The sequence below is a fragment of the Pavona decussata genome, unplaced genomic scaffold (assembly GCF_977016875.1).
Source record: "Pavona decussata unplaced genomic scaffold, jaPavDecu1.1 SCAFFOLD_184, whole genome shotgun sequence".
NCBI lineage: Eukaryota > Metazoa > Cnidaria > Anthozoa > Scleractinia > Agariciidae > Pavona > Pavona decussata.
Genome location: NW_028145593.1, coordinates 2,037,106 through 2,048,478, shown reverse-complemented (window position 1 = coordinate 2,048,478; position 11,373 = coordinate 2,037,106). Strand labels below are relative to the sequence as shown.

Here is an 11,373-nt window from a genome sequence, read left to right as displayed (position 1 = left end):
TAAGAACGTTTTCAGCCTCAAATCGCAAAAAAATATAAGAACGTTCAGCCTCAGCTCCAAAATGAGACGTTCTTATAAAAAAAAAAAAACAAAAAAAAAACAGAGTGTACTTTTGAAAACGCATTAGTCGGGACGGGGCCTAAATTCGTCGCCGCACACAATCAATCTGAGTGTGCGAACGATACTCGATCGCGAGTGAACGACCACCTCTCGGCCACAATCTCTTTTGAGTTTTCGAGAGGGCGTTTCAGTAAATTTGAATAGCATACAACAAACTAAGAGGAATCGACAGGAATTATTCTTTGATAGGATCGATTCGTGAAGCCTTGTTCCTAAAGCCAGCTTTCTTACACCTCCAAATTGCACCTTCAGCTTCAGTCGCCCTTCCAGTCCCCTGACCCTACTTTTTGCTCCCAAAATACGTACCAATTTTTTACTGGTAGTTATTTATTTGCAGCCCATAATCTTGACAGCTGGAAATACGCGCGTCTGCGTTCACAGGCTATAGAAAACCTAACTTTACACTGATGGGGCATTTTGGTCCATTTTCCAAAGCTGGATCGCGTCAGCGTGGCTGGAAATCATGTTGTGTGCGAGCACGCTCGTGATCAGTAAAGCTTCCATATTTTTGACCCCATAAAAATCTTCTATCTATTTTATTAAAAAAAAATATCCTTGATCAGGTCGTGCCGAACGTGAGACCGAAGTTTCGACGCGTGGCCAAAAGGACTTGTCTTTCTTCTTTCTTCAGCGGTCTCACCTCTTCATAATGTAATTTTGGTGGGAAGCAGCCATCTTGCTTGTGACTGCTTGTGATTGGTCGAATCTCGAGCTGTGATTGGCTGACGCTGGCGGAGCGCTTTTGGCGGTTGAATCAAAACGTTTCGATCCGGCGTCTTTCGTCAATTCAAAAACATCGAGAAAAGAACGAGATCTCAGTAAATCTGTGCTAAAATAGTAGCCATGGAGCAAACAGATAGAAATCACAGGAAGAAATACAATCCATCGGAGCTCCCAAGCTGTTTTATGACACCAGAATCGCCAGAAGATCATCAATTTGGTCACTTGACGCCGTGCTTCGATGCCTCGCCGTCGTCATGTTTTCTCACTCCGCCGTCCCCCCAAGAAAAGGTTTTGAGTTCTTATTCTCATTCGCTTTCGCTCCAAGGACTGCCTAAGCTTAAATTTGAGCTTGTAGATGCCAATCCGGAGGAATCCAAGCAACCAGGCAAGCAGAGTGTGGATGTGATCTCTAATCTTTTGGCTGTCAACTGCAGTATGATTTGCGATGAAATCTGTAGTTATTTGGAATCTCAAGACCTATGCAGGTAAGCTTTAACATTTATTGTTTAGTTCCGGCTTCAAGCTAGCCCATGATTTTGTTGTTGTCCCTACGATCGAACGTGAATAAATGAATATAAATCACTGTTAAACTTACTAATCAAATAAACTTTTGAGACATTTGCATGGACTATTTTGGAGATCCATAATTAAAGCTTAAACAATAATTCAATTGTAAGCTTAGATTTTAGCGCAAGTCTCGTAGTAAATAATGTTTTATGCTTACAGACACGTACTCTTCATTGTGTTTAGATTTGCTTCTGTATGTTCAAAATGGAGGAACTTTATGAAGCAAAATTCTCATGAACGGGAGAGATGGAAGGGATTCTTAGAAGAATGCAAGGAACAATATATTCTTAGAGGAAAGGTAAGTATTTGTGATTAATTGGTAAGCTTATTTGAATTATGATAGAGACACCAATGAACTCAATGATCATGACCCAAACAGCCATTTCGTTGAAGCCTAGCAAGTAATCACAGAGAAATCTGACCTCCAAATAAGATTTGATTTTGATGGATCTCTCATTCAATATGTAAGTTTAGTACTGATAAGAAGATAAGATAAGATAAGATAAGAACTTTATTTTACGTGGCACTCCACTTAGCTAAAAGCTACTTTACAGGAAGCCCACAAACAAACAGATAAAATTACAAAACAAAAGGAAGATAAAAATTGGCTAACAACCTAAAATCTAAAAATTTAAAAATCCAAAATATCCAGGAAATCCAATAATTCATGTATCAATACATGTATGAGTACAAATTAAAATTTAAAAATTCAAAAGCCAACCACGATAATAACAATTTTAAAATGCTGCATGACGAATACTTTCCAAAAATTCCCTTGTGCCGGCCATGGCGCGAATCGAGTCCGGCAGCGCATTCCATGTCTTTGCAGCGAAATACCGAAAAGACTCAAGACCATGCTTGGTGCTTCTTACTTTGGGCAATGAGAGCATGTTTGTGCCCCGTAAGTTATATTTTGTGTCCTTTATTTTAAATAAGTTTGCAATGGGGGTCGGTGCCCTCTCCTGGAAGCAGCTATTTATTGTGATCAACATGTCCTGGATACGACGTCCCTCTAGTGTGCTATGCAAACCAATCCAACTTAGCAATCTATCGTAAGAGTTATTCTTATCCTTATATACAAGTCTAAGTGCCCGTTCGTTTACTCTCTCCAATTTCTTGGTGTTCCTGGCTCCACAATGGTGCCATATCTGGCTTTTGCATTGGGACAATCCAAAAATTCTGAACCCTCCCCCACCTTGCCCTACAATGTATGGAGGGCAGTTTCTGTCATTGGGGCTGTTGGAAAATTTTTTCAAAGGTGCTGACAGCAAAAAGGGGAGTATAGTAATCTGATCTTTCACAGGGGGGGGGGGAGGGGTGGTGAGAGCATTTGACACCATCCATCGATGTGGTGCAGGCTTATTTCCTAGAGACCTAGAACTGGCATTATCTTCTGTTTGAGTTTGTTGTTGGTTCTCTCCTTTGCTCTGAGAGTGTTTCAGTTCCAGGTACTGCAAACCACTCTCTCAAAAACTTTCCAATTTCTGATAAGATCTGGATATTGTAACATAAAGTAGCACAGTCTAACACTGCTAAATAAGTTACCATAATTTAGGCACTCTAGTAACGTCAATATGCCATGTGGATTTTTTAAAAGTTATGTATTTTCTGAAATTGCTCTACATATAAGCTCTTATTATTTTGACATTCAGGCTAGATATAAAGAAACAGAGTTCCTGCCTATTTTTTATCGTGTTGAACTGGCCTATATTACTTTGTGCTAATCTCAATAATTATCATGATCTAAAGAGCTGAAGCATCAATTATCAGCCTACAGTGTACTGTTTGAGTATGACTGTTTTCTTACTGTCACCGACAATCTAATTTTTCACATGACAATCAACCTGTAGGCCAAACTAGAACTTATTTGGAACAATAGTTTTTTGTATATCATGGCCAAATTTCCACTCAGTACACTGTTTTCAAGCAAGCCTTTTACTGTAGTTGTTTTTTATTTTTTGTTTCTTTTTTGGAGGGGGTGGGGGGTGGGAAGGTAATAGGAAAGAATGAATTTAGGAGGTTCCATATACACTTTGCAGTTATAATCATTAGTTATTACAATCATGGTAACCAAGCATTCTTTGAAAAAGGGGAGAAAATTATCTTGAAACGTACTAATCCTAATCCACAGATGTTCTTTTTAAGTTATGAAGTATCAACATACGTATTCTCTTCACTTTCTACCTTACAAAGATTTGCCATTGCAATACATGTAGTTAGGAGAATTTGTATATTGATAGTAAGGTGTTTTGTCTTCACTGATCATTTCTTTCATTCTTATAACCTGGATATTTGAATAAATGGTCCAGGGTTTGTACGGGTCATGGAAAACCTGGAAAGTCATGGAATTTTAGAATTTCATTTTCCAGGCCTGGAAAGTCACTGAATTTGGGTGTAGGTCATGGAAAGTCATGGAAAATGATGTTTATTAAAAAAAATAAATAAATAAATAAATTGGGGTTTTTGCAAAGAAAATAGTAAAAACATACATTACCCAAAATGAAAGATGATTTCCAAGAAACTGGTCAAATTTAGGTCATGGAAAACTTGGAGAAGTCATGGAAAAGGTCATGGAAAGTCATGGAATTTTAAAAGCTCAAAAGAGTATGAGCCCTGATGGTCACATTGTAAGGAGAATTGTGATGCTCGTAACTTTGGAGCATATCTTAAAGTTAATTACATATATAAGGGTGCGTTCGATTTGCCCTATTCGAGAATTGGAATACATATAATGATGACAACAAATCCCTCGTAATAGGTTTTAGGAGTTACTGGAGTCAAGACAGCTCTTACATTCTCATGTGTCAGTGATAGTTTGAGAGAGAAAAGAGAAATTTAATACCTACTCCACTTATTCTTATTCCGGAATAAGGTCAATCGAACGCAACCTAAGACATGGATTAAAAATAATAATATTTGTGGGACTCATGTTAAAAATGTCTCATAAATTTGACTTTTGACCTTCTGAGCCTTGTTCTATTTGAAACTACAATCAGATCAGAGTGTTCACACTATTCATTCACAGCAGTGTAAAACCATTATTAAAGAGAATTTCGTCTTTTTTTTTCTCACAGGAAAACCATGGGATTCGGCTTTCCCTAAAATCCTCATTGTATGACGACCTGGCAAGATTACCACTTCAAAACATAAACCTCAACATACCAAATGAGAAGAGCCATGATGAATTAAACAAGGGCACTAAGACTCCAGAATTAACACAGATTCAACATCATCCAGTAACAAGACAAGCTGGGAATCAACGTAGGGCATGTCCAAAATGTACTTCGCCTTCAAACTTTTCAAAAACACAAGAGGGACATTGCCAGTGCCAAAAGTGTGGCTTGAGATTTTGTTCTGTGTGTCTTAGAGATACTAAACAGCATGTTAGCGGTAAGCAATGCAATGGACTATCGACTGCTCCATCAAGAACTGATCAAAGGCTAAGATCTAGGAAACCTGGAGAGGAAGACACTATCGGTAGTGGAAGAACGAAAAAGAGACTCAGACGATTCTGAGAAAGTCTGAGCTCAATAGTCAAATGTATTTCAATGCAATTTTTATTAATTTATTTAATGTCCATTAGGTAGTCTTTTATGAATTTTTTTCAATTGTATATAATGCTCACTTTGAAATGCATTTTTTTAGTTAGGCAATTTTAAATCTGTTTTCGTGTTTTTTATGTCCTCATTTTATGCAAGATTCACAGTATAGATTTATCATCATTCTAAATTAATATTCATGCAACTCAAATAAGTCAATTTACTCACAACTGAATCAAGCAAGTCTTCTCATTCTGAAATAAAATGAGATCAGAAAGGATTCATCATATCTGTTTATTCACTTGTTCATTGACGGGACTTCTTTAGATTAAGATGTTAGATTATTGGCAACACCTGCTGAGGCTGTGCAAAGCCAATGATGCGACAATCTCGTACCCAGAGTCCTCAGGCTTGTTGGTCAGCGGGTGGTTACCAGGAGAGACTCTGGAGAATTAAAAAAAAATTAAATTTTTTGATTGGCTGCCCCGTAACAGTTTGCATTGTTTTACATCCCCAGAGTCTCCCCTGGCGACAAACCTCTGGCCAAAGAGCCCAAGGTTTCTATGGCGCGTTTTTAGTGTCAAAATTCAAACTATCAATTCAAATATTCGATCCTTCAATTCAAACCTGCAATTGTTCGGTCCAAACATTCGATCCTTCAATTCAAATCTGCAATTGTTCGGTTCAAACTTTCGATCCTTCAATACAAACATTCAATCCTTCAGTGCAAATATGGAATGGGTCGATTCAAACATTCCATCATTCAATCCAAATATGGAATTGTTTGTTTCAAACATTCGATTCTTCAATCCAAACACCCTTTTCTTCAATCCAGAAATACCATTCTTCAAGTTAAACATGCATTCATTGTATTGCCTGGCCTATCATTCAGTTCAAGCATGCATTTCGTCGATTCAAACATGCCATTTTTCAATTCAAACATTTGATCATTCAATCCAAACGTGTATTTCTTCAATCAAATCCTGAAACTCAAACACTACACCATAAATTCCGCGTTCAATTTCGATAGAAAATGCTGAAATCCTGCTGTTGAAACATTCTGCACCTTAATTTTAAGATATGAAATCCAGATTATAAATTCAAACATAGTCTCACAATGTAGTTGTGCAGTGGCTCGATTCAAACATGCACTTCGGCGATTCAAACATTCACTTCGGCGATTCAAACATTCACTTCGGCGATTCAAACATTCAGCTCAGCAGTCCAAACTTTCAGTTCCTCTCCAGTAGTCTGGAACCGAGGGGACTCTGTAAAACAAGGATACGGACGGGCGGATGCGGACGGCGGATTTAATTTATTGGTTAATTGTCACCTTCTTAGAAATGCTAGCTTTGGCTTTTTTTTAATTTTATTTTTATTTATTTTTTTTTAAATTTGAATTGATTTGATATTTTATTGTCAGTCAAACAGCGAAAACGCTACGGAATGTTTCTTCTCGTTTTTCAACCAAATCAGTCTGAGTTTGCAGTGGAACTCGGTACATTAGTACGACACACCATCCGGAAAAACAACAAGTTCACATTCATGAACATTTACAGGATAATCTGATTAACAGGTAAAGTACTGTACGAGCTCTTGTTAAGCATTAAAGATTGGAAATCGTGGTTATTGTTCGAACAGACAGATCGATACAAGTTATTAAAAAATTATTTTAAGATGTCCAAAGATTTCCCGGCGTAGGATTTCTGAACATGTCATTTTCTTCCCTTTAAATTTGTACACAAGCGAAATTTTCCTTGCAATATGGGGGCTTTTTTTGATCGGGTTTTGCGTCTTTTCGGTTTTGATATTCATTGCGGATTTTGGTTTTTCTCATCTTGGAACATTCAGATTATTTTATCTGACAGAAAAACATGTTTTTTTCGGTCAGTTTCTGGTTTTCCTCCGGTTGCCTCGGCGGCGGCCTTCAGTCCCCAGTCAGGTCAGGGGTCGTCTTCTCCGTGAACTTGGTACAGTCGAACCTCGATTATCCGGACTCGTTGGAACTTGAATAAAATGTCCGGATAATCGAAAATATGAATATTAATGAGACAGGAATGTAAAAAAATGTAATAAAGAAAGCAGAATTTGTCTAACAAACCGGTTGATGCTTTGAAGCTTTCGCGATCGGTCGACTCCGCCGGTTCAACTACGCTGAGAAATGTTTCGCTTTTCTCCTGAAGAAGCGGACTTGAAAATTGGTGTTCCACTGCTGAGTAAACCAGGCCCCAGTTGTTCAAAGAGTGGATAACTTTATCCACCGGATAAGTCGCTATCCAGCGGAGCAAATGTACTCCAACTACCGGTAACGCCTTTTGGCAAGTTTTCCACACAATCCCATACTTAAATTTGATATATATGTTTCTACTCTATCCATAAATTATAGGGCTATTGGGAAAATCTTGCACGCATTTCATCTGCTGGATAGCAACCTATCCAGTGAATAAAACTATCCGCTCTTTGAACAACTGGGGCCAGGCGTATAAGGTTTTATCCAATTGCTCTGACACGTTCGCAAATCTGACGCAGGGAAATCTTTGGACGTCTTAAAATAATTTTTTAATAACTTGTATCGATCTGTCTGTTCGAACAATAAGCACGATTTCCAATCTATAATGCCTAACAAGAGCTCGTACAGTACTTTACCCGTTAATCAGATTATCCTGTAAATGTTCATGAATGTGAACGTGTTGTTTTGCCGGATGGTGTGTCGTACTTATGTACGGAGTTCCACTGCAAACTCAGACTTATTTGGTTGAAAAACGAGAAGAAACATTCCACAGCGTTTTCGCTGTTTGACTGACAATGAGATATAAAATTAATTCAAATTAAAAAAAAAATAAAAATAAAATTTAAAAAAGCCAAAGCTAGCATTTCTTAGAAGGTGGCAATTAACCAATAAATTTAACCGTATCAACATCCTATTTTCTTCCACTTCTTCTTCTTCTTTTTTTTTCTTTTTTTTTTTTTAAGCCCCATCCGCCGTCCGCCATCCGCCGTCCGCATCCGCCCGTCCGTATCCTTGTTTTACAGAGTCCCCTCGGTTCCAGACTACTGGGGAGGAACTGAAAGTTTGGACTGCTGAGCTGAATGTTTGAATCGCCGAAGTGCATGTTTGAATCGAGCCGCTGCACAACTACATTGTGAGACTATGTTTGAATTTATAATCTGGATTTCATATCTTAAAATTAAAGTGCAGAATGTTTCAACAGCAGGATTTCAGCTTTTTCTATCGAAATTGAACGCGGAATTTATGGTGTAGTGTTTGAGTTTCAGGATTTGATTGAAGAAATGCACGTTTGGATTGAATGATCAAATGTTTGAATTGAAAAATGGCATGTTTGAATCGACGAAATGCATGCTTGAACTGAATGATAGGCCAGGCAATACAATGAATGCATGTTTAACTTGAAGAATGGCATTTCTGGATTGAAGAAAAGGGTGTTTGGATTGAAGAATCGAATGTTTGAAACAAACAATTCCATATTTGGATTGAATGATGGAATGTTTGAATCGACCCATTCCATATTTGCACTGAAGGATTGAATGTTTGTATTGAAGGATCGAAAGTTTGAACCGAACAATTGCAGATTTGAATTGAAGGATCGAATGTTTGAATTGAAGGATCGAATATTTGAATTGATAGTTTGAATTTTGACACTAAAAACGCGCCATAGGTTTCTGGGTACGAGATTGATGATGCGAATGCAAATTTCAGCAAAATTTATTTAACTTTTCTTTACCAACTTTTATTTTTCTTTTTGCTTTCACGTTCTGGTATTTAGAATTCTCCTCTCATGCACGTCCATCTGGGCCCAATCTACCTTATCTTATATTTCTGGCCCTGTGCTCTTTTGAAACTACGACAGAAACTTTGAGAGATTAGCAGACTGCATGCAGTCTGAAATCTACTTGCAAACTTGTCCAACGAATTCTTATCCAACCAGTTCGAATTGAAGGCTGAGACTGCCCCCTCAAAGTGTTATGCTTGTCTCTCCGTGTGAAATGTGCTTGGGATAGGGCTCTGTGACCAGTGCCCTCATGTAACAACACTCCAAGGGACTTGTTGCCTTGTGAGAGCCAACCTTTACCCCAAAAATATTTCTGCATATTAAAATATTTAAGGGTTGCAATTGGTCAATACCAGTTTTCAAATTGATACGAAAACCGTATTTGACATTTTTTTTATATTGATACCGATATTGTGACATCATCCAAGACTTCTTCAAATTATCAGTATTTTCCCAGGACTCTTAATGGTCTGCATGCCAAATATTTACGTCATTACTAAGGTAGTGCCCCTGCTTCAAATGAGCCACGAAGACCATGTAAGTTACAGGACTGTGATACTACCTTTAGGCATAGTGCTATAAATAAAATCATGAATTTGTTCCCTATGCATAGCCATCCCCACCCTCAGAGGGAAAAGTGGGAAGGAGGGAACATACCCTCCCTTCTGCCTTCCCCTCAGGGGTGGATCTGGCTATGTGTTTCTCTCTCTCTTAGTCCTTTGAGCCCCCAGCGGGGCATAGGGCCGCAGCAATGACTTCTTTCCACTTGTCCCTGTTCTTAGCGGCTACCTGCGCCTCTCCCCATGATAAGCCCATCTCCTTTAGCTCATGTTCAACTGTCTCCTTGAGCTCATAGCTTCCCGAGGTGGGCTTTCACTAGGAGCTGTCATACTGCCTAGCTCCGTTGCTTGGCTTGAAATTCCCATAGGACCCTGGGGATTTGGGTACATAATTGCGGTTTCCGTAACTAGGTATTTTTTACGGGGTGGAGTTGTTGGCCCGACGCCCAACCCCCAACCTGGAGGGCCAGTGGTTTTCCTTCCCTTAGCACACGGGTTCCGGTTATTTTGAGGCGCTATGTGGCTATCTGTAGACTATGGATTTTGGCACAGAAACAGCCTTCAATATTCAAGTAAGTAGTCACGTCAGCAGTATCAAAAGGATTGTATCGTCAATTTTTTTTGCAAGTATCCATATTTTTCAAGGAAACCCCAGTATTGATGACATGGTGTATTTGGTATCAATATCTTCCCACCCTAAACCACTGACTCATCCCCAGTTGTCTCTTACTATATCATACAGTCGAGAAGAGACTAGGATGGCAGTGCAACAAAGGGGATGACAGGAAGAAGGAAGAGACCATGAGAGACAACTGGGGATGAGTCAGCCTAAACCATAATAAAAACAGAAGGAATCAGCATTTTCCATCCAAACAAAAAGAAGGGCAGTGGGGAGGACTCATCCATGAAATATTCATTTCTCGAGGGAATAAGAGAGGACCCCACCTCTCGTTTTTTATGTATGCAAAAAATAACATAAATTTAAGCAAATACAAAAACCACCAATGTTCTAATGTTCATCTCTTAGAGACTAATCATATATATAACAAATTTTTCAAATCTGATTGGTTGGACAGCACATACCAGTACATGTGCTGTAATGAATGTAATACATGTAGGACAGTTGCACTTGATCAGCACATTCTGTAAATAAAACTATAACTTTGTTTATTTGTCACATCCCATTTGTTCTCAAATTGTAATGGTTATGATTCATTGGTAAAATGACTTTTTGTTCTCCATTCCAGTCTTACCTGTAATCATACTTGTGGTGAAACAAGTCAGACTCCTGCTACGCAAATTGTCCGATCTTGTCAATCAATTGTATAATAATTTACAGCCTGAATTGGACTCCACTCAGTGCTATTACCATTATTAATAATACTAATAAATTTAATACAATAATTTGATGTCATAAAAAGTGCTACATTCTCAACTGCACAAATGTTCTGTATGTTTCCCACTGTAATCTGATACAATATTTCTTTGGTGCAGCTGCATAAAATCCCAAATAACTATTTTTGTTTGCATTATTTCTAGCTTGAATGCTGTTTACTCGGCTTCACTCATAGTAACCATGCCATATTGTTCTTTCAGTTTCAACGACTTTGTCATGAAATCTTTCTCGATTTTTTCCTCCTCTTTGTCCATCTCCTTTAAGAATTCGTCCCACTGTTTCTTAGACTGTTCTTTGATCTCTTCACGCCTTGATCTATTCAAATCTTGCTCTTCCTTTTCCAAAATATTATGGCATCGCTGCCTGGCATCCTTGAGCTGATCTTGAACTTCGTTCAATCGTTCAGCCAGTTCCTTGCATTCTGGAATTCGTTCTTGGATTTCACTCACTTTGTGAGAAGCTTCTGCCAGTCTTAATGCCTCTCTGTCGTTCCTTTTACTTTCAAATTCACGAATCACGAATTTACACTCCCCCTGTAAGACAGCTCGATGATCAAAAAGTCGAGAATAAACTCCACCAACATCTCGCACAATCTTCTCGCCCGCCATCTTGGCCATCCATTTAATTTTCCTTATTAGGGCATTACCAAATTTGGGAAGCGGCAGTTTTAGGCGCGA

At 38.5% G+C, this 11,373-nt stretch overlaps 2 protein-coding genes across 2 annotated transcripts; one reads left to right on the top strand and one right to left on the bottom strand.

The window, feature by feature from the left end:
- Positions 1-882: 882 nt before the first annotated feature.
- Positions 883-5,238, top strand: LOC146462902 (uncharacterized). The gene is made up of 3 exons (XM_085085040.1): positions 883-1,328; positions 1,594-1,708; positions 4,485-5,238. The coding sequence occupies exons 1-3, from the start codon at positions 964-966 to the stop codon at positions 4,923-4,925; spliced, it is 921 nt and encodes a 306-aa protein (XP_084941166.1). The 5' UTR covers positions 883-963; the 3' UTR covers positions 4,926-5,238.
- Positions 5,239-10,290: 5,052 nt separating this feature from the next.
- LOC146462901 (biogenesis of lysosome-related organelles complex 1 subunit 5-like) lies at positions 10,291-11,333 on the bottom strand. The gene is made up of 2 exons (XM_085085061.1): positions 10,819-11,333; positions 10,291-10,754 (listed from the first exon to the last, which is right to left on the bottom strand). Exon 1 carries the CDS (start codon positions 11,311-11,313, stop codon positions 10,852-10,854), a length of 462 nt encoding a protein of 153 aa, XP_084941187.1. The 5' UTR covers positions 11,314-11,333; the 3' UTR covers positions 10,291-10,754; positions 10,819-10,851.
- Positions 11,334-11,373: the final 40 nt, after the last annotated feature.